Source organism: Pistacia vera, unplaced genomic scaffold (genome assembly GCF_008641045.1).
Source record: "Pistacia vera cultivar Batoury unplaced genomic scaffold, PisVer_v2 Contig498, whole genome shotgun sequence".
Classification (NCBI taxonomy): domain Eukaryota; kingdom Viridiplantae; phylum Streptophyta; class Magnoliopsida; order Sapindales; family Anacardiaceae; genus Pistacia; species Pistacia vera.
This window is the reverse complement of record NW_022196332.1, coordinates 1,447,891-1,474,708: the sequence shown is the minus strand read 5'-3', so window position 1 is coordinate 1,474,708 and position 26,818 is coordinate 1,447,891. Positions and strand designations below refer to the sequence as shown.

At 35.6% G+C, this 26,818-nt stretch overlaps 3 protein-coding genes across 3 annotated transcripts; 2 read left to right on the top strand and 1 right to left on the bottom strand.

Annotated features, from left to right (window-relative positions):
• Positions 1–3,602: 3,602 nt before the first annotated feature.
• On the top strand, positions 3,603–4,724 carry LOC116105380 (NDR1/HIN1-like protein 13). The gene has a single exon (XM_031391809.1). It carries the CDS (start codon positions 3,603–3,605, stop codon positions 4,620–4,622), a length of 1,020 nt encoding a protein of 339 aa, XP_031247669.1. The 3' UTR covers positions 4,623–4,724.
• A 1,151-nt stretch (positions 4,725–5,875) lies between these two features.
• Positions 5,876–9,775, bottom strand: LOC116105391 (serine/threonine-protein kinase AFC2-like). Its single transcript, XM_031391821.1, is given in 13 exon segments — positions 5,876–6,287; positions 6,449–6,551; positions 6,643–6,740; positions 6,858–6,922; positions 6,995–7,151; positions 7,312–7,403; positions 7,643–7,757; positions 7,852–7,900; positions 7,972–8,125; positions 8,226–8,252; positions 8,914–9,100; positions 9,559–9,590; positions 9,593–9,775. Coding segments are annotated over 13 exon segments (1,293 nt in total). The 5' UTR covers positions 9,657–9,775; the 3' UTR covers positions 5,876–6,137.
• A 14,678-nt stretch (positions 9,776–24,453) lies between these two features.
• LOC116105379 (cytochrome P450 71B10-like) lies at positions 24,454–26,613 on the top strand. Its single transcript, XM_031391808.1, has 2 exons — positions 24,454–25,356; positions 25,886–26,613. The coding sequence occupies exons 1-2, from the start codon at positions 24,454–24,456 to the stop codon at positions 26,507–26,509; spliced, it is 1,527 nt and encodes a 508-aa protein (XP_031247668.1). The 3' UTR covers positions 26,510–26,613.
• The last annotated feature ends 205 nt before the right edge of the window (positions 26,614–26,818 follow it).

Below are 26,818 nucleotides of genomic sequence, written 5' to 3'. Positions count from 1 at the left end.
CTAATCCCATATCCCACAAAAAAACACACTTCACTGCACAAGACTCAAGCTTAGTCCATTGATGTGGATGCAAATGGACATAGACCACACATCCAAAAATTTGAGGAGCCAAAAGTACCACCTGTGGAAGAGTGCAATGATCAGAGAAATCATCCATTGGTCTTCTAAAATTGAGAACACTAGATGGTGTACGGTTTATTAAGTAGACCACTGAATTTAAGGCGTCACCCCACAAGTGAGAGGGCATGACCTCCAATTAAGAGAGATCGAGTAACTTTTAATAACTATCTGTTTTTCCACTTTGCAACACCATTTTGTTTAGGAGAATAAGGACATGTTGTTTGGACAATAATCCTTATTGAGTGCATGAATTCTATCAATTATTGCTTGAAGTATTCTCCCCCTTTATCAAAACGAAGGACTTTTATTGGAATACCAAACTGAGTAGTTACCATTTGATGAAACAAGCGAAAAACTGAGTAAGCATCACTCTTATGCTTCAATTGATAAACCCAAGTCATTTGAGTGCAATCATAAACAAAAGTTACAAACCACCTTATCCCATTAAGAATAGAAATTGGTGCCAGTCCCCAAACATCCGAATGAATTAATGAAAAAGGTAGATTTGCTCTATTATCACTTAAATGGAAAATAGTACGATGACTTTTTGTCATTACACAAGTTTCACAACTAAAATCCGAAAAATAACATCCACTAAACAAAGAGTGAAATAATCTCCTAAGATAGCTAAAAGAGGGATGTCCTAGTCTCTTATGTTGTAACCAAATTTCCTTATTTTTCTGATTCATCAAATCTTCCTTTAGCAAGTGAGTTTGTCCTTCTTTGTTGGAATGTTGGAACCCTTCCTCCAGATAGTACAATCCTCCATTTTGTCTACCACTGCCAGTTTTCTCCTTGGTATGGATGTCCTAAAAAACACAGTGAGTGGGAAAAAATATAGTAATACAATTATAAGATTTGGTTAATTGATTAACAGAGGGAATATTACAATTTAATGATGGCACAAATAAGACATCTTTGATAGCTAAGGTGGGGGATAACGGGACTGTACAAACTCCAATAACTGAAGATGATACTCCATTAGCATTGGTAACGATAGTTTTGGAATATAACGATCACAAGTCATATGGTCTATTGGACCATAGTCAATTATCCAATCACTATTTCTAGTAAAAGACATACCTAACTTAGTAGTAAATCCAGGAATTGTGGCTAGATTCCCCTTCGGATTAATGTCTTCCTCATTAGCACTAGAAGATATCTAAGATGCTTTCTTGCCCTTCGGATGCCAATCCGGATATCCATGGATTCAAAAGCATGTATCCACTGTATGACAAGTACCATTACAGTGAGTACACTTCCGATCCTTCTTTGAAGTAGGCATTTTTCGAGAGGCCATTACAACCCCTTCTCCAATTTTCCCTCCAAGCATAGCATCTTGGTGATTAGCTTCCGCAGAAACCATAGCATAATACAACTTGTAAATCTGGAAGTGGTTTGGTAGCAAGCACGTGACCTTAAACCCCATGTAATTGAGGGTCAAGACCAGCCAAAAACATATACGCACGTTGGGAATTAACCTTAGTGGTATATTTCACAATCTCATTTGTACACTCCTTAGTATAGTCATCAATATCATCAAGTTTCTGTCATATTTTTTGTAGTTTGCCAAAATAAGAAATAACGAAAACTTCCTTTTGGCGAACAGAAATTACCTCATAGTGTAGTTGATAGACTTTTGATGCATCCTGGTCAACCGAATATGTCCGTTTGGCAACCTCCCATATTCCCTTCGCTGTAGCTAACGAAGGATGAGAGATGTGACGTCCTTTGTCATTGTGTCAAGGAGCCAAGATTTGACCAAGTAGTTTTCATCTTCCCATGCTTCATATTCCTTCGAACGAACATCTTTTGGTGCAGCCTTATTACCAGAAATAAAACACCAACGTTTCCTCCCACAGATCTTATTTTGAGCGTTCAAAGACCACTCTACATAATTGGTACCAGCAAGTCATTTCGGAGTGATTAGAGAATAAGTTTCTTGCCATGGAATCCAGCCGATACAGTTGTAGATTTATTCTTCTTTAGAGAATTATTACTACTTTCTTCTAAATCACCCATAGCGGCAAAGATTAAAAAAAAAAAAAAAAAAAAAAAAAAAAACTTCATAGTAGAATGATATGAACAGAAACAACAATTGTGACCGGGCTTCAATTCCTAGATTAAAGAAGAGGAGATTGAAGAGGGCTCTGATACCATTTCAATAAACACAATTGTGGAGTAATTTTTTGATAATTTCATTCATTGTAATTTTACAATATATAGGCTAGATACAAGAACATTTACAAGGAAAGAATAAAGGAATTAATTACAGAATATTACAGAAAATATCCTATAATTATGAAAGAAATAATATTCTATAATTAAGAATATTGACCATATCAATCTCTTAATTATAGGATATTCTATCAATTTTGATCATATCAATCTCTTAATTATAGAATATTCTAACACGGCTCATTGAGTTTTTATTAATATGAATATGATTGAAAAGGAAATCATCCCTTAAGTGGTTTCATACAATGCCTTTATAAACGAGCTCAGCAAATCTTCTAGAGTAACTCTGGCTATGCATCAATGCTAGAAAATGCAAACTAGATGATCAAATTCCGATGAAGTAACATTCAAATTGATGATTAAAGGAATGGATCAAAGGTCTCATCAAATTGTTTGAAATTCGGTTAGCTGCCCTGTTTTAGTGCTTTAATATGGAAGATGATACCAAACCCTGAGAGTTGGGGATACAAGTAAACTATTTAGCGAAGGTGATGCGAGGAATCAGGAAACTGCTTTTGAGCTGGACTTAATTTCCCATTGCCTTAAGAAAATTTTTAACAACAGTTGTCAGTCCACTCTGCAAAATTGCTTGCTTGTTTCACATCATGGGTCTTGTATTTGTGTGCTGATGCTGCTACTAGGAGTCGTATTTTGTCCTTTTAAATCCCCGGTTGACTAGAAACAATCAAATTGATTGTTAGTTAATATTATCGTAAGTTTAAATTGTTAGCTTCATTGAAGAAAATAGTACTCTTCAAAGCTGCTGTTTATTTATTTAATCAATAATATTTATAAATTTTAGCGGGAAAATAGGTTTGGCAAATGTCATTTCCTTTTTCCACGTATTGGCTTTGAGCCTTTGACCCTGTAGCTGTAAGTTTCTAATTTAACATGCTTCTGCATATTTAGGGACTATATATAATTTTAGAATTTAACGTGTAATTAGTAAATGACTTATTATGGTAACGTAAATGGATAACAATTTGGCTCTAGGGTAATGAGGATGAATGGAACCCCACTAGCATAAATAATAGAGCAGTCGAAAAAGGGGATTAGCAACTTAAGATTACTTGCCTCCTTTACTCAGCTAATGTTTGATTCTTTGCCTTTACATGAATCCTACTTGAAGTTGTGACGAAGTAATCCTCTTTTCCACTCCACTGCCACATCTCCTCTTTTTATCACCTTTGCGCTCCTCATAATCATCGTCCCTTACATTACATTTCATTTGGCAATTTATCACCATGCGTCACCACCCTGAAACCAACCCTTATTTTTACTCGCAACAACATTCTCAGTTGCCAGCACCAACACCAACACCACAGCATGAGTCACCACAACATCAAGAGCCACACCCACAAGCCGAACCATCAGGGATGACACCGCCACAGAGTCAAGACCAAATTCATCCAACCACCCCATGGATCTGGCCACCAACTCAACGACCAACAATCCCGCCACCAAAGGCTGAACCACTGGGTCAATGGGGGGCATTGGTACCACAGGGTACTGATGGTAGTGCACCAAAGACACAATCAACCCATTCACAGGCGCAGGAACTTGCACCACACTCTCCACCCCGACATACTGGTTCACAGGCTACACAACCACCAAAGCATCAACGGCACAGGCGCCAACAAAGTCCACAGGAGCAACAAGCACACCAACGCTCTTATTTCGGTCTAGCACCTCGTCGAACCAAACTACACACATGGTTTCTTGCAGGCTTTTGTGCAATCTTTTGGCTTGTCATTATTCTAGGAGGCTTAATTGTCTTAATAGTCTATCTTGTGTTTCGCCCACATAGCCCAAGTTTCGAAGTGTCCAGTGTCACCTTAAATGCAGCATATCTAGACGTGGACGTTTTGCTCAATGCTGATCTCACTGTGCTCGCTAAGTTCATAAATCCTAACAGGAAAGTAAGGGTGGACTTCAGTTACGTAGTCCTTGATCTTTACTATGGAAACACCCTGATTGCGTCTCAATATATTGAACCTTTCAGAGCAGAAAGGCGTCAGATAAGGCTTGCCAATGTTCATATGGTAGCGAGTCAGGTTCAGCTGACCTCGGATGAAACCGAACGGCTTAAGAGAGAAATAGAGAGAAATAAAATTGAATTTCAAGTTAAGGGAGTGTTTCGGGCACGATCGAATCTGGGAAGTTTCCTGCGCTACTCGTATAGACTGTATGGACATTGCGCAATTGAGGTGACTGATCCTCCTGGTGGAGTCTTAAGAGCTGTCAAATGCAAAACTAAACGTTGAGAAGGATACTATTTTGGAATTACAAATTCTTTACTTGTTTTACACTCATACGTGTATGAATTCAGAATTAATTTATCAGTCTTTTGAGAGTAGATGTTCCGATGCACCATGTTTCATTCACAATCTTAAAAAAAAACAAACCTTTCTTCAGCTTCTATTCTCGTGTTAAATTTAGCTTGTAGATGGGACGATGGGATTATTAATTGCTTTTGCAAGAATGGGAAAATTGGGATGGCTCATTGTGTTTTTATTGATAGAGATTAGAGAAGGAAATCATCCCTTGCGTGCTTTCATACAATGCCTTCATAAATGAGCTCAGCAAATCTTCTAGAGTAAGTGAGGCCATGCATCAATACTAGGAAATGCAAACTAGAGGATCAAATCCCGATGAAGTAACATTCAAATTGATGATTGATGTCTGGTTTCCGTTAACATGTGCAAAAGAAAGATGAATTGGCCTGGAAGTTAAAAAAATGGTTTGTATTAGGGGAATGCTTTTTCAAGGATCTATTGTGGCATTGTACAAGTACAACGATGGGGTGCCAGAAAGGGTAAGTTGATTGAACCCGATTATTTGGGGCATAACATAATCATATAGACCAAATCGATTCTACCTACAAGAATCTAATTGGGTGGTATGAAGAATATCATCAACGGAAACCCAGTAGATATTAGAATAGATTAATAGAGCAGTCGAAAAAGGGAATCACCAAATAAAGGATTACTTGCCTCCTGCACTGAGCTAATGTTCGACGCTTCACCTTTACACAGATCTTAATTGAAGTTGTGACCAAGTAATCAATCCACTCCACCGTCACAACTCTTTTTATCACCCTTGTGCTCCTCAAAGTCAAAATCATATTATGGTTACTTACTGGTCCTCCTATCAGAGTCATAAAATAAGTCAAAGGCACCAGTAGTTTGAACCATTTTTGGAATTAGAAAATCATTTACTTGTTCTACACTTATTTCTTTTACCTATATAAACTAAAAATTTATTTGTCTTTCTTGTCCTTCAGCACAAGTTTGTATTTCTTTTTGTACTTATATGAGATGCTCCTTCCAAAATGTTTATCTAAAATCTTAGAAATGGAAACTTTCTACAGCTTTTGTTTGAGGTCCAGATTGTTTGGAGCATGTGTTAAGCATATAACTCATGAAAGGGCATAAAGTAAATGTCTAGTGTTCACCATAATCTACCAAAACAGAATTCTTTCCTAAGGAAAACAAAGCCCTGGCAAACAAATGCTAAGTTTTTGACACAAAAATGGGAAAAGCGGTACAACACTTATCATAGCACAAAAACTGGACAAGGAGAAAGCTTATCCTGACAATTTTATTATTTACAAAAGATGAACAACAAAACATTTCTTGAAGACCAGGAACCTGGCCGCCCTATAAGCCTTCACTAAGGATCGACACTAGTTCAGATTCTTCATAAACCCACACCCACATCTCACTTTAGAAATCATTAAGCAGCGCCAGAATGATGAGAAAATGACAAACAAAATTTACTTAAAATCTCCGGTAATAATCTCCTGTAAGGAAAGGGTGCTTGAGGGCTTCACGAGCAGTTAGTCTGTTGGAAGGATCATACCTAAGAAGCCCTTGCAAGAGATCTATTAGGTATCCAGCTGAGTGATCTACATGCTGCATTACTATGTTCTACAAAAAAATACAAATTAAAAACACACTAATGACAATTCTTTTTTCATTGTGAGGTAATAAAAATGAAATGAGTATAAGAATGATATAACTATAATTAACAAATCACTAAACATGCCCCCAAAACCAAAGGCTAAAATATAATAAGGTTTTATACACACCTGGAGACGAGGTAACTTTAGGACAGCTTTAATGCTTTCCCGAGATGTTGCCCCCTCTGGCCAGTCCAATCTACCTCTTCTCACATACTTCTCAGCATGTTTGCTGAACCAGTAACAAACAATAAACAATTCTAAAAATAGATGAACAGATAAAAGAATGGATAAAAAATAAGAAACCCTTAAAGGGCACACACCCAACTCTTTTTAACATGTGCTGGGGTAATGGGCCTAAAACCCTTTCCATCATGGCCAAGTGCTCTAAGTTTTCATGTGTCTGAAACAAAGCTTCTCCCTGCAAATAAAAAAAATATTTTTTCCCTGGTATAAGAAAAAGAATTTCATTGACATTCCATCACCTTCATACCATCTTATGCATTCGCCAACAGTATACTTTTGAGAGTTAACATACCGAGCACAATTCCACCAAGATACAACCAACACTCCATATGTCACATGGATAACTCCATCCAAGTCCTGAAATCAAATAACCTTAATTCCAGAAATGTTATGTCAAGAATTAATATGGGGCAAAAAGCAAAAGCATACCAAGAATAACCTCGGGTGCACGGTAGTGCCTGGTAGAGACAATATAATTGTGATCTTGATGCTCATATGCTGTGCTGCCAAAATCAATAACCTTAATAGCACCTGACTTTGGCAACCTCTTGTAATAGGTTCCCTCTGTTATTGACCGAGACGTAAGCTGCAAAAAAAAAATAAGAAGTTAAAAACTCAAACATTGAAATTAACAGGAAAGATGCACAAAACTCCCCAAAAGAAAAAAAACTGAATTGCAAAGCCAGAAGATTGCACTGCTATTATTTCACACTAATTAAGAGCATAATGACAATAAGCAACCATACCTTGTAGTCAGGTATTTTTATGTATTCTGGAGAAACAAAAAGTATGTTCTCAGGTTTCAAGTCTGTATGGATGAGGCGCAAGTCATGCATGACTGCATATAAAAGAAAATGAGAGCAAGCATAAGAAGTAATAGCATTAATACTGTGATCTAGCATCAATATTTTTACTCAGAAACAAATGAATGCCTCTGAGGAAAATAAATAAATAAAAATGCAACAGAAGATTAATTGATAACAACAAAACAGCAATTAAGTTCAATGAGCAGTGACGTAGTTCACACAATTTCAAAAAACTTGTCACCATGGGAAGAAGTAATAGCAGTCAACATACATGCTACACATTCCAACAATTGTCTGCCAATCTCGTGGACTAGATCAACAGGAAAGGGGCGATAATTATTTTTTCGAAGAAAATCGTATAGGCTTGGTCCAAGCATCTCAAAGACCTGTTAAGACCATTTAAATCCACCAAGCCTTAATTCTCACAATATATAAAAATTAAGGGAAGTTGTATCATAGAAAATCAAATTGAATACTTACTATACATATATGGTTACGATAGTCAAACCAGCTCCGTATTTGAACACAACTGCAAATAATAAACCCACTTAAACGATGACAAAAATTACAAAGTGAAAACGGTAAGCAAAGTACACTCACCGACGGCCACTTTTGTCATTCTTCTTGAGTAACTGTAGCACATCAATCTCTGTCATTGCTGCATCACGGTATTTCTTAATACTACGCACAACTTTTATGGCCACCGTCTCTCCTGTTTCCCTATCCAAGCAATCCAAAACCTGACCAAAGGTTCCTGTACAAAAAAGAAAATGTATGCAAATATATGCATAATATCAGGAACGAGACCATCAAGAGAAGAACATAACTTTAGGTAGAATCTAAGGAAATCTAACCTTCGCCAAGTTTTCTGAGTATCTTATCTGCAAATGAACAAATAAGAGAGCATAAGGAAAACTCAAAGACCAAAACAAATGAAGAATGAAAAATCCAAAACAATAAGAATCAAGTGCCAAATTAAATAAGTTTTTAAACTTGAAAGAAAGACTTTTCTACATACTCATCAAGGGAAGATGAAGAATCAATAAATCAGTAAAGGGCAAGTAATTTAAATCTAAAACTGCACCTAGATCTTGAAGCAGACAAGAGGTGTCTATTAAATTGGCAGTTCATCACCGTATATAGCTAATATCTTTTCCTTCTTATTTGTGATTGGCAGGGAGAAAGGACATTATGTATGTGATGCACGACATATAAAAATGCCATTGGAACATATTATTGACAATAGTGTTTTCCCAACTCAACATGGTTCTCCAACTCCAAAAAATTAAGATGACATGCAGCTAAAGAGCCATGATTTTCTGAAAACTAGTAGCACGGCCCATCATAGAGCCTCAAAAATGTTCTTGATAGCATAAATGATAAAGAATTCAAGGAATCAAGACAAGAAGAGAGGAGGAAAAATGACTAATATGTTAACAGAAAATTTCTTCCATCAGAAAGTAAAGCACAGAATGAATTATTAGCAAGAATACATCAATAATATAAAATAATTCTTCAATAATAATGATCAAGTGTAATTACAGCGAGAAGATAAATTTTCTCCGAGCGCAAATATGTAATGCCCATCTTTTCCTTCATTTCGCCTTCGGGGAGAGCCATTTTGAGCTAATCCCTTTACAAACAGACTAGCATGGTCTAAGGGTACCCTTGAAGGTCCATAGCTGGTCACACTCCCAACATCTTGTCCACAATATATCCCTGACTGAGCCTACACACAGCCATTTCATTCATACTACACTAAACACAAAGTAATCAAATTGCCTTCTCCACAATTAATTCACTTCCAAAACCATACCCCCTATGAAACCATGCAACACAATAACTGATACAACAGAATATAGAGATTAAAAAAGAAGAAGAAGAAGAAGAAAAAGAAAACCCAAATATCCTAACAGGAAATATATCACAAACCAGATCAGAAAATAAAGATCAAAATGAAATCATAAAATACAAGAAAAGGAAATTGATTCTTTTTCCACATAAAACTTTTGCTCTAGAAAATAAAAAAAAAACTAAACTAAATCATCCAAATCATTCAGATATGAATACAGATTCAAATTTTATACGTTTCAGTGAAAGTATTCGAAGAAAAAATATTTTTTCGGGAAAAAGAAAAAGAATCTAACAAAATTGAAGATAAAAAAAAAAAAAAAAAAAAAATCATACCTTTGCAAGAGCTTGAGGGAGTTCCCAAGCAATCGAGGTTCTTCCTGGGGACGATCCATGTGAGTGTGAGGAAACTCAGTAACGTAGTCCATCTCCATCTGCTACAAAACCCTAACCCTAGATTGATTTATTGATTCATCGATATGCGACGGGATCGATAGGTTTCTCTCTCTCTCTCTCTCTCTCTCTCTTTTTTTTTTTTTTCAATTTTCCCCAAAAATTTGCTCTAACCCTGGTTCTTTACTGAAAGCTATTCCTAGCCGTTGGATATGTTGCTGAGGGTGAATCTGTATCGTATATTTCTGACTTGACTATAGTTAGATATATACGCCTTGAGGTAAACCGCGGTTGAGTTAGTTTTTTTTTTTTTTTTTAAGTTTTATCTTTTTGGAATATTATGTGGCCCTTAGAAATGCGGGATATTAAAAACTCAAAAATAAATAAATAAATATTGGGTGTTAAAGCAAAAAAGTAATATTAGCCCATAATCCACTCTCACAACCTTTTCTCATAATCTTAACATGATAGTTGAGTTGGTAATTCTTACGTCAACTCTCACGACACCCAAGACACTAAATGATTCTTGACTAGACACGAATGGTTCATTTTTTAGGGACTAATGGTTAATCTTTCATAAAAAATGATTGTCCTTATGAAAGAATGATCGTTACTTTATAAGAAATAATTGTTTCTTATGAAAGAACAATCATTTCTCCATATGAATGAATTGTTATTTATCTCTAGAAAATGATTGTTCGTCTCTAAGAAATAGTCGTTCATATTAAATTAAAGTCGTCAATTGAAATGATAGTGTCAACTTTATTATCATATTAGGATTGTAAGAAAATGTTATAAGATTAGGTATAAACATAATATTTTTGTAAAGGAAAGTTAACAAATTAGTCTAACTCTAAACTATATTAATTGTTCACACCCAATAGACAGTTAAGGACATTTAATAGGGATAAGTCCCACTGATCACTACCTATGCTATCCTTTACATTGCGGTTTACTACTTATGCTATCCTTTGTTCTTTACATTGCGGTTTACCCAAGGGAATGGGCAAAGGAATGCCTATCCGGCTATCGCCTTGTTTACGTTACACTTTTTTGGGGAAATCCCATTTGGGAGGAATGTGTATTCCAACCAATGCAAGAAAAAGGTTTGAAATGATTTTGTTGTCCATGTTCAATTTTTTTCCCATTTTGACCCTGATTTAGTTACACAATTTTTTTTCTATGCATTAGATCCTCACATGTTTTTTTTTTTGTTTTTTTGGGAAACTGATGATTTTATAAAGAATAATGAATAAACAATCAAATGAGGGGACCCCTAACCGGAACGTCCCTTGGAGAGAACAAAAAGGGGACAAAAAGAGCAAGGATATACAATCCTTTACAGAGCAAACATACCTGAGATGAGACCAGAAGGGAAAAAAAAAAAAAAAAGAGGTCAAGGGAGCCTATACAAATGGTCACCAGAGAGAGCAAGGCACACAAAACAGCCAAAACCAGGGAAAAAAAAGAAGTCAACTCAACTACAAACGGCTACGGACCTCGACAATCTCGCAACCACAGACACTTTTGCACAGCAGCAGAAACACAACAGACCACCATAACAGCCCATCCCCACGAGAGGGGACTGCAGCGGAATCCCATTCTCATTCCCATGCATTCCACAAAGTGATCGGCTAATCGCTACCTCGGATCTAAAGACCAACTTTTATTTTTTTATTTTTTATTTTCGTATATTATGAAAAAGCCTAAACTTATCTGCGTGGTTTGGATTGGACTATTTTAACTGATAATTTTAGTATTTACCCTTACAAACAAAATTGCTCTCTACATGTAAAATTGATATGCTATAAATACTTAAACAAAATTAAAATTAAAATTGTAAAGATTAATAATTCTATATAACATCAATTATTTATTGTAAAAACAGTATATTATAACAATATCAATTTTATGTTCATTGGTATTATTTTAAGGTTTTTATAAAAATATACAATATTCTTTTTTAATAATTATAAAAATAATGCTTTTTGATATTTCCATTGAAAAAAACAAAAGAAATATTATCCTATTACATAATTCAAATATGTCAAATTATACACATTAGATCTAACAAATTAGTTATATCCTTGAAACTTTTGATTTGCTTAAACGCAAGAAATTGACTTGAAGCTGGTACTTCATTTTGATATTCATTGCCACGTTTTAGTTGAACATATATTGAAAATAAAGTATCTCCAATTGATGTTTGTCAATTGAGCATGGTGCCAAATTTTTTGATATTGAAAAACGTGCCTTCAAACTCCAAAAGCACGCTCAAGATGTTTATCAATTTGGCATGACATTGATGGCTCTCAACCACCACTACAAAGCTCCTGGATGAAAAGAGAACTTGGAAGTGAAGATGTAAACGTAGTAAGAGATAACATTTTAACAACAATTTCTTTGGAGATCACATTCGCACAACAAACTTTTCCCTTAACATACTTTAACCAGTTTGTTACCGACGGTGCAAGACAAACTCATTGAACCACTAGCATTAGACTCGTATCAGCTTGAACAAATTCTTTAGTAAATTGAGCTTGAGAATCATCAACATGTTCTTCAATAATGTCTACAACATACACTTGCTTCTTTTCTTCATTTTTTCCACATTTTCTTACATTAAGGGTCCGTTTGGTTTGTTATTTCCTATCCTACCCTAAACCCAATTTTCAGAGTAATGTTTGCTTTATTATTCAGATAATAGAATCTTGAAAATTGGATTCTGACAATTTTTTTACCGTTGAAGATAGAGTTTGCAGTGCTGTCTGCTTTAATTCCATTTTCTCTTTTCACTACTTCACTGCTTCACCACCATCACAAACCATCTTCCTACGCTTCCAACAAATTGTTCTCCAAACGATCTTCCACCTGCAAATACAAAACAAACCCACCGCACATTGTCCAAATGACCTTCCACCTGAATCAGAAAACAACCCCATAGCACCACCCAATCGATCTTCCACCATCATCACAACAGAAACGCACGGCCACCACACATCACCATCTTCCACCATCATCGCATTACGAGCCCACCGCCATCACCCATCACCATCTGCCGCCATCATCACAACACAAACCCACCGTCACAAACCATCATCCATTGCCACCATCATCACAAAACAAAACCATCATCACAAACCATCCACAAAGACCCCACCCATCACCATCTGCCGCCATCATCACAACAAAAACCCACCGTCACAAACCATCATCCATTGCCACCATCATCACAAACCATCCACGAAGACCCACCGCCACCACCCATCACCAACTACCGCCATCATCACAACACAAACCCACCGTCACAAACTATCATCCACTACCACCATCATCACAAAACAAAACCATCATCACAAACCATTCACGAAGACCCACCGTCGTCGATCTGCCACAATCTGAAGCTCATCGTCACAAACCATCCACGAAGACCCACCGTCGTCACCGATCTGCCACGATCTGAAGCCCATCATCACAAACCATCCACGAAGACCCTCCGTCGTCGCCAATCTGCCACGAAGAAGCCCCCATCGTCGCTGATCTGACTTCAGTGAATACTGTCGTCACCGATCTACCACAATCCGAAGCCTATCGTCACAAACCATCCACGAAGACCCACCGTCGTCTCCAATCTGCCACGATCAAGCCCCATCATCGTCGATCTGCCACAAAGCATTGTCCGTCGTCGTCGATCTGCAACGAAGAACCACCGTCATCATCGCAACGCGAACCCGACTCCTATGATCGTCTACGAACCACCCATCACCATCTACAAATGTAATGCAATTTTCTACTTCCTATTTGCATCAATATACATGTAAATATATAATATATAATATATAATATATATAAATATATAATATACATGTCAATATATCAAGTAAAAAAAAGAAAAAAAAAGTTATTTATCTGACAGTTGGTATTATATTTAACATTTCAATCTTTATAGAGAAATATGTAAATTGTGAAACGGACAAATTTTAAAAAGAACATCTCGTTAATGGATGCATTTTGGGAGTAAAAAATTGTTGGATTATTGGAAATATTTTTTTGGGGATTTCACTAACTAATATATTTGTTTTGCAGATTCGGCATTGTTATTTGATCGTAAGAACAAATTACAATCATATGCACAAATGTCAGTATAATTTGTCTCGACATCGCAGGATTGATTACTACTTGCAGCAGAGGCTTTTCCAGACTTGGAGTTCATCATACACCCTGTTGGTCAACATTGCATGTATCTTCCCCTGCATTGACGGCTTCAAGCAGTGTCGGATCGAACGAGGTAACGGTTTATCTGTGTTTACTTTATTACGTTTAAACGTGCGTATGTGTGTTTCTAATATGTTTGGTGATTGGTATGGTGTCCCAATCTTGGTTGTCGTTCTCACCGTACTGTCCTTAGATGAGTGATACTGTGAACTGGTCTGCTAAGATGACTCACAAATTTCTGATCTTGTTGTCTGAATGGGCGAAAACTTCGCACGGTACTTCAATAAAAACAATCGATTACTAGGAAATGTTGGATGACTTATCATCATTGGTTGGGAGGAGACTCAACATGACACAACTAACCTCTTAAGTACTTTCGCCTGCGAAAAGTATATCAAGCATGATGGAAATTGCTGCAACACACGAGCTTTAGGTGGGATCATGAGTCGCAAAGTCTAACGTGTCCCGTACAGGTTTGGCAAGAATATGTCAAGGTAAATTTTCAACTTTTGTAACGAATATTAATCAATGACACCGTATTTGTACACAATTTTTTTTTGGGACTGCCAAATATTAATATATTATTATTTTGCATTACCAGTAGAACCCATAGGCACAACAATTCTACCACAAGGGACTTCCTCACAATGAGCTTTATGAAATCATATTTGAGAAGCAAACTGCCACTCAAAGATATGCATACACATCTACATCTCAATCAGTGGAGACCTTCACTTCTTCCAATTAGGGCGCGGTTGACATTGATGATAATGACTTTGAACCTGATCCAGATCGGACGACAGGGAAAAACGGGTAACCACATCTGGTCATGGAAGACCGAGAAATAGGAGGAACAGAAGTGGCCTGAGACAGGCACTTGTGGATGTCATTGGTTGATTGACGGATGTGCTTGTGGAGAGGGGGAGTATGGGATTGAGGGCTAGCAATCGTAGTGGAGATGAGGGGGACGAAGAGAACACCAGTGCTCCATCTGATCCGTTTTCCATGAGTAATTGTATTGACATCTTGACAGCCATGCAAGTACCCACAGAGTTTTACATGCCAGTTGTCAAGTACTTATATCAAAATCCAGGATGGCAAGAGGTATTCGTGAAACTCCCGCTCGAAGAAAAGGCTAATTGGATTTATAACGACTTTCGCAATTTGTAGATGACATTGTATGTCCTAAGTGTTTGCCAACACTTTTGTATGTGCCAATGGGCACTTATCCTTTTATGGCTAAACCAAACTGTTCAACACCTTGATTTGAAAATGTCCCCAAATGTCGGCTACTGTATGAACTTATTCATTGTGTTAGAGTTTTATGTGAGATTATATGTTTCATATGAGTTTTAGATTGTCATTAGAATTAAATATTGACTGTTATATTTTGCTAAGTAGTACAACAAGTGTTAATTGTTGATCAATGTTTTGCAAATGTGTAGGTTTAAATGGCATCGTCAAGCCGTACAAGAAGAAGACGACGAAATGCAAATGAGGAAGAAGAAATACTGATAGATATAACCATTGCACTCTACGGTGTTGCCGTGTTAGAAATAGTTGGGCTTCAACTACGACATACATCCATATTAATTGGTCATGAGTACATGTTGGAAATACTCAATGGTCATGCTGACAAGATCTTTGACAAGTGTCGCATGGACAAAGACTGTTTTACATACTTATGTTACATTTTGGCACAGCAAGGGAAATTGTGACCAACCAGGAAGACGAGTATGGAAGAACAAGTTATGATATTTCTGACAATAGTTGGTAAAAACGAGACAATCAGAACGATGATGGAGGATTTCCAACATTCGGGTGAGACGATCTCTAGATATGTTGGCGCAGTTTGCGAGATGATATGTGAGTTGAAGACAGAGTTTATCAGGCCACCTGACTTAAGTGATGTTCCATGGGAAATATCAACTAACCGAAAATATTACCTTTTCATTAAGGTACTTCTTCGTTATGTTTTCTATTAGTGGATAATTAAGTTCATTATGTTATTAATGTTGATAGTCGGTTAATATGACTAAAATTCAATTTTGATGATATGACTGTATTGGAGCAATTGATGACACACATGTATACGCTTCGGTTCCATGAGAATTTGGCGATAGGTACCAGAATCGCAAAGAAACGTTGTCACAGAATGTAATGGCTGTATGTTACTTTAAGATGATGTTCACTTATGTCGTTACTGGATGGGAAGGATCTACGCATAATTCAAGAGTTTTAAATTCAATTCTTAATGATCCTAATTCTGGATTCCCACATCCTCCACCAAGTATAAGTATTTTCTTGACGTATTAAAGTGTATCTGCTCCACTGTCGAGGCCCTAAATTTTCAAATAACATGTGTGATTTTATTACAAGGAAATACTATTTGGTTGATGCAGGTTATCCAAATAGAGAAGGGTTCCTCGCTCCTCATAGGCGAGTGGCTTACCATATTTCTGATCACCGTCGCAACCGAAGAGGCCACAAGAGTTGTTTAACTATAGACATGCTTCACTCCGCAATGTTGTTGAGAGAACCTTTGGTGTTTTAAAAAGACGGTTTCGTATTCTTAATGGAATGAACAATTACCCCGTTGGACAAACAAGGGAAGATTGTTATCGCAAGTTGTGTACTTCATAATTTTATCAGAATGTACAATATGGAGGACCCTATCTTCAAACAAGATACTGAAAATACGAGTAATGAGCAAGTATATTGTGATCGTCAAAACGGGGCAGAAGATGGCGGAAATAGAGAAGGACCGAGTCAACCGCAAGAAGGCATTATAGACAACATGATGACTGTACGGGATAACATAACGACTGAACTGTGGGCAGCACATGTGACCATGTCGTAGTTGTTAATAGAGTATACGTGTAACAACCATTCTAAAGGTTGATAATTAGTACCTTTGTCATAGATGTATTAATGTAGTGTGTTTTTAAACAGTTGGATTAGTGAAATTAATATGGGGTTTTTTTTTTTTTTTAAATATTTATTGGTTACGAAATTACCAATAAAATGTTTAATATTATTAAAATGTAAATTTATAAGTTTTAAGGTTATAATAATACATTATTTTAACAAAATGCACCAAAATATTATATTAATAAATCATTTACAAAAAAATATACCAATCAAATATTCAACACAAATAACAAGATCAAAATACTCAACTGAACACATTTTATTCAAATCTTATTCTCGTAATAATGTAGATATTGGATAACTAGTTTAGAGTTTGAGCCGTGACTCTTAGTTTAACTACCAACTCAAGTCTTTCCAATAGGATCACTAGAGTGAATCAAATTGTTTTTTAGTTCCTATTCATAGGCTTTTGCAACTGAATAGTGATAAAAAGGATTCAATGTATGTCAAGTCTTCCAAATGTGGCATTGCCAGTTGCTCGTTAGTTTCTACCAACTCATTGCGTGTAACCCAACAATATATTTTATGTGGTGTACTTTCCAGCTTTCCTACTTCCTTATTTCAAAGTCTACAACTGTTGATACATTAATCTTGTACAATTATACGGAAGGAATGTTGCTCGCATGTGCTTCTTCAGTTTCTCCCATAAGTATTTTACCACTTACGTCAAAAACGAATTTTGGAGAAGCTTACCAACTTAAACAAGCTGAATCTAAAAATCAGTGAGAAGTATATTTGAAATATGACGACTCTTATGGAAGGTTTTGGTTATCGAGGTATCTGCAATATAAGAATTTTTAGCTTTGATACCAAATTAATGCCACTTATAAAAATGATAGATTCAATACCTGTTGTTTTTTGAGAATACTCGGGAAATTATGTAAACAAAACTAGTTGATTCTCATTGAATACCTAGAATTACTATAACTTACGCCATGAGTTTATTGATTAAATCAGAACCAGGCCACTTATTTATGATAAGCAAACCTAAAACACTAATAGGAATAAGGGAAATTAATTAAATTAGACAAAAATTGGGGGGTTATATATAATTAACTAACTCTCTCATCCCTATGCTATACACATATAACCAATTTATTCAATTAAATATCAAATTACGCTCATCACTAACGACCCAACAGTTAAAGAAAAAGCACACATTTCTTCATTTTCAAACTCTCACACCATAAACACCTTATCAAACAAGCAAAAGCACTTACTGAATGACATTATGTCTAGATAAAATCATTAATTTAAACTAAGGGTCCGTTTGGTTCATTATTTTGATACTTTTTAGAATAATATTTTGAAAAAAAAAAGTTAAATTGGACGGGCATTACGATGTAGGATTTAGAAATTAACAAAAATACCCCCTATGTTTGTTTATTTACTAAACACCCCTATAATAAAATATTAAAAGTTAACAAAAACACCCCCAACCTACCCATTAAATACGGACAACCAGCCACCACCGCTGAAGGGTGGCCAGAGTCACCGTATCGACGCATGACCGGCTGGATCTTACCGGTCGTGCGTCGATATGGCCTTTTTCGGCCAGATCTGACCGCATACGACGACCAAAGATACAACCATCGTTGATGGATGACCATATATTGGTCGTCGTTGACGACTGGCTACGGCCAGATTTAGTTGGTAGTGTGCCATTATACCAAATTTCGGCCAACTTTCTGCAGTGGTGGTCAGAATCTGGTAAATGTGGGTTGCTGGGGTGTTTTTACAATTTCTAAAAAAAATAGTTTGAGGTATTTAGTTAAATTAACAAATTTAGGGGGTTTAAAAGAAATTGAATAATATAGAATAATATTTTAAGAATAAGTCAATTTTATTATTTAACTTTATTGGGAATACTAATAATAGTATTCTCAAAAGTGTAATAAATGGAGCCTAAATATTCTTATATCCTTAAAATTTTTTTTTTTTTTTTTTTTTTTTTACACTTAGTTAAAAATGTTTGACGTGGACTTGTAATTGTAATTTGTGTTGATTGATAATGTATTATAGTATTGTTTGTAAAATGTTTTGTTGAATTTATGCCATAAAATTTGTAATATTGTTACAATAAAAGAGAAAATGCATCGTACATCTCATAATCAGTTGATCACGGAAATTCCCAATTAGTTTAATATACCAAGCAAACTAGGAATTTCATGCTATAAACGTGTGATAAAACACGCTGATCTAATTTTTGCATAGTTTTATCATTAACATTGTTTTTGATAATTGATTAACTAGTTCGTGTGATTTTTCATGCTAAGTGTTGCAATTTCACTTCTAAGGCAAAATCAAACAAATGCAACCTCAACACTTGTAAATGTAATACAATAACATCCATAAAAGCCCAAACGATCTCTAACGATTTTCAATACAAGCCAAAAATCCGTTCATCACCCTAAGTGTCGTCGTTTAGCGGAACACCCCAAAAGACTATCCGATGGCACAACCTAATCCTAATGGAACACCATCTAACACATCTTGACAACACACCGCGATGGAACACCCTAAAGGCACACCTGAAAGACACGTTTTATTGCTCACCCCGATGAGACAACGAAACTAGCTACCTACACCAATCAAGCAATGGAACACCAAGGAAAAAACAAACAAACAATAACAGATAGTCAGATGGCTAGCCACCTGGCATTGACTGGATCTCTTATAAATACCCCCTCCAAGCTCAAGACAAGACAAGGAAAATGATTATCTAAACTCTTTTTATGTCTAAAGCTTTTTCTTATTATAGTGCTTCTCTTACTATATTTTTCATTCAAGAAGCTGATTTGAGCGTTTAACACCCTCACTAGCTCTCTTGACGATCTTTCTTCTTTTGCAGTTTTCTAGGACATCTCGAGAGGAGCATTTGATAGGAGACTCGAGATGTTCAAGATATCCACGAAAGCACATTTCATCTACTTTCTACCAAGCTACACATCTTTCATATCCCAAAATCTACATTAACCTAAATACTTACCTAATAATATTACTGTCATCGTCAATTACACCCTCATTTCTCTTATTCAGTCGTTGCTCCATTGGCGTAGAGCCTCCAAGGCTTAAGTCAGACACTTGGTCTTTATATTAAGGCCTGAGACTAGAGCTAATTTTTAATGAGAACAGAGCTAATTTGTTGTTGGGCTGTGAGGGATTTTTTGATGGGGGAGTTTCGTTTTTTAAAATATATATAATTACATAATATTAAATATTGTTAGGGTGCGTTTGGTTATTAATGGAAGATAAATTAACTTGAAGATTACTGAAAATGTTTAAAGAAATGTGTTTGGTTGGTTGAAATAAATTGGTGGGTATGTTATATAATTTACTAAATTGCCATCATTTTTAAATATTAATATAATAATATTATTATTATTATTTTTGAATAATTTCTTTTAACCCCCTACATTTCAGATTTAGCTAAAACACCCTAGTAACAAAAAAAGTTTAAAACTTAATAAAAACACCCCCACCCACCCCAAGCCACTATCGATGGCTTGCCACCACTGCTGTCGACTATGAAAGTGGAGATCTGGTCGTGAAACGATGGCTGTTTCACGGCCAAATATCTAGCTTTTCACGGCTACATATTTGGCCATGAAACGGCCACAAATTTTGTCGTGAAAGGTCAGATCTAGTTGTTTCCAGTCAGAAACAACTTTATCGGCACACGGCAAGCCAAATATGGTCGGTCGTACACTATTCCATTGTAACCAGTGGTCGTCGGCGGTGGTTTTCGACGGTTGGCAATGGTGGCTAGATCTAGCCACCACCCTTGGGTAATTTTGTACAATTTCAGAGGTATTTATATCTTAAAAACTTTGTATATAAGGATAAAATAGTCAATTGATATTTTTGTAAATTGTTTTTTAAACAAGGGCATTATTGTCTTAAAATTTTATTTATAAAGGGTAAAATTGTAGTAAAAATAAGATAACCAAGTAATCTTAAAATACGTAAGAAAATGAAAGTAATTAGATTACCTCATATATTATTAACAATAACTATTATTAATAACCAAACATGGTAATCAAGTAATATAAAATAGCATTATCTCAATAATCCCAACCCCTAACCAAACACACTCTTAGGGTTATCATTTTCCTTGATCCCTTGTTAAAGGAGGAAGTCATTTCAATTGAGAAGAGTACCATTTGCGAATATTTCATAGAATATCTTATTAATATCTCATATCATTCCTATTATATTAGATGCCAAATTCAGGCACTAAAGTCATGAACCATGCTTTTTTTTTTTTTTTGGTTAAAATTATTATTCAAAGCTCCTTACAATAATAAATTCATTCATAAGCTTAACTTATATATTTATTTATTTATATTTATAGTTGCAATGTTTTTGAACCCTTGCCCCATCTCGCCCCTATTATATTAGATGCCAAATTCGAGTACTAACTAAAGTCATAAACCCTATCCCTCCCCGTCACGGTGGAGACTCAAACCTGGGACATTGCCAAAACTGAATGAGCTCCCTTCTACTAGGGCAAGCCTTTAGTGGTACTTTTATATTTAATTAGAATATTAGAATATAATTTAATGTATCTAACTTTAGTTTCAGACTGTATGCACTATTTATAATATTTAATATTATATAATTATATATATCTGAAAAAAAAAACCGAAAAGGCTACATGGTCCACTTTGAACCGAGCAAGCCCCCTTTCAAGTTCGCCCGTGTCTGTTATTGGAGGATTTACTGATTTTCACCTCTAAAAAGGTAATGATTTTTAGCCCCTACATTTTTAATTTTTAGTCAGAGGCCCCACTTTTTTTTTTTTTTTTTTTTTTGTGACAAGTTTAACCTTAAGTAAATTACTATAAAGGAAACTATAAATTCTAATTACTCTCATACTTTATTTTATAATTTATGGTTTCCTTCTGTTTATTCCTTTTCGTAAAATTTAAAACTCACAGTTTGTTCTTTCCAATTGCTTTAAAATAATAATAATCACTTTTTACTCTCCGTCGTATTTAAATTTTTTTGGTGAAATCCAAATATGATTTTTTATATTCTCATCTTTCTTTTTCCTATACAATGATTCACTCTAAGTATGTTTTTTCTTCTTAAACTTGAAGTTATCAACTAATCCATTTTTTCTATAAAAAAAAATGACAAAACTTCTGATTTAACTTATTATCACTTAGATGAAATTCTTTGGAGTAATTAGAGTTTTCTTAGGAATACATGATTTTATACTCAACAGTTGTTAGCTGATGGAAGAAGTATAGAAAATATAGAAAATCTATTTAGTAATTAAGAAGACAAAAACTTGAGTTTAGGAGACTTAAAAGGAAAAAATGAAAATTAAATATATGGATATTTATTATCTTTAATTATAATTGTAATATTTCAATGAATCTTTACAAACTTTAAACAAAAATAAAAATAGGAGATAATCTAAATCTAAAAAATTAGGAAATGGAGGGTTGAAAAAAAAACCTATTTAAGTCCAAAAGGGTAACTTTGAGGGTTTAAAAAGAGATTTTAAAATATAAATAGGGTGTTGCTGATAAAAAAAAAAAAAACCATGAAAATCTCACTTGGTTCATTATTCTGATATTTTTAGAATAATATTTTGAAAAAAGTAAAATTGGATGGTTATTATGATGTAGGATTTGAAAATTAACAAAATACCCCCTAAGTTTGTTTATTTACTAAACACCCTTGTAATAAGACATTGAAAATTAACAAACACCCCAACCCACCCATTGAATACCGACAGTCGGCCACCACCGCTGACGGGTGGCCGGAGTTGTTGTATCGGCGCACGGCTGACTGGATCTGGCCGGTCATGCGTCAGTATGGCATTTTCTGCCTAGATCTATGGTGGATCTAAACCTTTTCGCAGTGGTGGCCGGAATTTGGCAAATGTGGGTTGGTGGGGTGTTTTTGTCAATTTAAAAAAAAATTGGGGGGTGTTTAGTTAAATTAAAAAATCTAAGGGGTTTAAAAAGAATTAACTAAAATAGAATAATATTTTGAAAATAAGGAAATAAATATGTATTTTGGATAGGATAGGGAATAAGGTAGGGAAAAATTGTGTACCAAAGGGCCAAAGATTTTCATTTTCAACTGACATGATCATATCATAAACTTATAATTTTATCAAGATTTGATTAAGATATTGTAGATGCAAAAAATCTACCGTCATGAAAATAGGGTCTGATCCCGTGAGGTTGAGGCTACTGACAATCTGCTAGACCTGCACACATGAAAAGGCAAGCATGAAGCTTCCGAAAAACACCGGGGTGGTGTTTGCCGTAGGCGCTCTGACGCTAAAGTCAGCAAGACTGAAAGAGATTATTTGATAAGAATTAAGGAGATGAAGAATTACCAGGAGTCTTGTCATAAGCTAGGACTACGGCGGAGGCGTCGGGTTCTCGGGAGTAAGAACTTTAGGAGCAAATAGATGGTTTTAAATAGTGTAGATTGACTATGGGAGATTGCATCCCTAATGAGAGGACAAACCTTTGTTTTTATAGTGAACCCAAGGGGTTAGAATCCTAGTAGGACATTGAGTCCTCTTTTTTGGGAGATAATTCCTATCAAGAAAGAAATGTGATTTCTTGACCTTATCAGATTAAGTTTAATAGTTTGAATAAGATTTGAAATCTTAGTAGGACACTAATTTCTATTTTGGGAGATAATCCCTATCATGAAAGAAATATGATTTCTTGACCTTATCAGATTAAGTTTAATAGTTTAAATGAGATTTATAATCTTAGTAGGACACTAAGTCCTATTTTGGGAGATAATCCCTATCATGAAAGAGATATGATTTCTTGATCTTATCAGATTAAGTTTAATAATTTAAACAAGATTTATAATCTTAGTAGGACACTAAGTCCTATTTTGGGAGATAATCCCTATCATGAAAGAGATATGATTTCTTGATCTTATCAGATTAAGTTTAATAGCTTGAGTAAGATTTGAAATCTTAGTAGAAGAGGAAATAGAATGGGATTCTGATTTCCTATTTATAGACTGTTGTAGGCTAATGGACTCAAACCTAGTTTATCTTAACTTATAGGATAGCCAAACTCATAGAGTGGGTAGGTCGCAAGGTGATTTTAAGCATAGGCTCAATCAGGATTGGATTGAGGCCTTGAACTGTGACATATTTATTTCGTTATTGGGCCTCGTCAAGCCCAAGACGATTTTTGCCCTAACAAATATGACTTTTGGAGAAAAATCTTGCTAAGCTTTAAGATGATAAACAGAGGCATGAAGCGTGTAATCTATAGATTCATTTATCGCCAACTAATATGGAAAAAAAGTTCATTGTGATTTGAAGATGTCTTGTCTGTTTCTGGGCCGCCTACCAGCTATAATGAACTAAGAATACAAGTTCAAGTAATGAACGGCAGATACTTTTACCTCTGAATATCTATAAGATAATATTATATAAATTTTCATTAATAAAAGGAGCCAATGCCACGCTATTGCTTATACGACCAAGTCTCAGTTCTTTTGTTAACGTGTTCGATCTGTTAATAATGTCCATTATCAGTTCGTGGAAATGAATCATGGTTGCTGGCGGCTGACAAATAAGTTGATTTCTAGCTAATACAGTCAAAATATGCAACTGAGATATATGTCAACTCTTAATTTGGAGCTGGGTTATAAATTATAGCTGGGTTATCTTGAAGAAGCCCTGTCTTAGGTATGGCTCTCTACACCATTCCAATGTGGCTCTTTCTTATTCTATTCCCTCTACTGCTTTTTTTACTCTTGAAAAAGATTCAATCACTCAAAATACTAAACAAGCGGCTCCCACCAAGCCCTCCCAAGCTTCCAGTTCTAGGAAATTTACACCAACTAGGAGAGTTGCCTCATCAATCTTTGAGGCAACTCTCTAACAAATATGGACCGGTCATGCTTCTAAAACTTGGTCGTATACCCCTTACTGTAATCTCCTCCGCTCAGGCGGCAAGAGATGTCTTAAAAAATCATGACCTTGACTGTTGTAGCAGACCACCCTTGACAGGAACCAGGAAGCTTACTTATAATTATTTAGATATGGCTTTCTCACCATATAGTGAGCACTGGAGAGAGATAAGGAAAATATGTGTTCTTGAGCTTTTTAGCCTGAAGAGGACGCAGTCATTTCAGTTCATTAGGGAAGAAGAAACCGCTTTTCTAATCAATTCGATCTCAGAATCATCATCATCTTCATCTTCTGTTGATCTTTCGGAGAAGATGTTTGCTCTTACAGGAAGTATAGTATTTAGGATGGCTTTTGGGAAGAGATTTCGAGGGAGTAAATTTGATAATCATAGATTTGAAGAATTGGTTCATGCTGCTGAGTCTGTAGTAGGAGGTTTCACTGCAAATGAGTGTTTTCCTTACATAGGTTGGATTATTGACAGATTGACCAGTTATCATACAAAACTTGAGAGAGTTTTCCATGAATTGGATACTTTATTCCAGCAGATAATTGATGATCATCTTAAACCTGAGAGGTCAAAACAAGAGGTGCAGGAAGATTTTATCGATGTGATGCTGAAAATAGAGAGGGAAGAAACGGAATCTCGGCTCTCGAAAGATCATATAAAGGCTGTACTCCTGGTAAGTAACTTTCCAGATAAAACACTTTCTAATCGCTTCAATTATTTTTAGGCCAAATTCGGTCCTTGCGCGTCTCTACACTATTAGATGCATATTGCAATTGCTTCAATTAATTTTAGGCAAATTATGGCAGTCTGTTGATTTTCAACTTTCGATTAAGGTTTTGGCTAGATATTTTGTCCTTGTAGAAAACATTGATGTTACGATCCCATCCGTAACAAGCCTTTTCACTACCAACTTTAGAAAACAGAATTATGTTTCTTAATTGCTCATTACTAGTTAGACCATGGGCGATGGGCTTTAAGAACTTGTGTTCACTGTTCAAGCTAAGATAGTTTTTGCTCTATATCTATGTATTTACATGAGCCCCACCACTTTTGTTGTAACACCTCTTATAACCAAAGCCTTTCCTACTATTAGCGCTATCACTCACGGCTCTGGCTATAAATCACCTAATGGTCTTGATTATTTTATGAAATTAAGTAATTAATTAAGCTCCTAATTAACTCTATATATTTTGTTATATCAGAATATGTTTTTGGGTGGAGTAGACACGAGTGCAATTACTGTGATCTGGGCAATGGCAGAGCTAGCCAAGAATCCAAGATTGATGCATAAAGCACAAGACGAAGTTAGAAAGTGTATCGGACAGAAAGGAAGAGTAACTGAATCTGACATCGACAAACTTGTATATCTGAAGATGATAATCAAAGAAACTTTGAGATTACACCCTCCTGCCCCACTATTAATTCCAAGAGAAGCTATATCCCAATTCAACGTTAATGGATACAACATTTACCCAAAAACACTAATCCAAGTTAACGCTTGGGCAATTGGAAGAGATCCTAAATGCTGGAACAACCCTGAAGAATTCTCCCCAGAAAGATTTATGAATAACTCCATTGATCTTAAAGGGCAAAATTTTGAGTTTTTGCCATTTGGATCTGGTCGAAGAAGTTGTCCCGCTATGCATATGGGATTAATAACATCGGAACTTGCACTTGCAAATCTCTTGTATTGTTTTGACTGGAAATTACCCAATGGAATGAAGGAGGATGACCTGAACATGGACGAGTCAGCTGGGGTGAGCCTTACAGTTTCAAAAAAAATTCCTCTCATCCTTGTGCCAGTCAATTACCTCCAGCAGCCGTGAGTAAATAAGACAGGGCTCTAGATCTCTATCTAATAATGTAAAATAATAATATGTCAACAAGCAGTTTTGGAGTCGGGCCTTCACTTGGTGCGGTTTGTGAATTGACTTTGCAGCTGCAAAACTTAATTTGTTTTTGAACTTGTTCTAATAATCTTTCCTTGTAGCCTTAGAACTTCTCGGGGGGATGAGTACCCATCTTCAAATCTCTGCAATATTCTATATTTGATCTATAAATTTGGAAAAATATGCCACATGTTCCGTTTATATATAAATTTTGTTTTTTCAGTGAACTTTTTTTAGTAAGTTTTT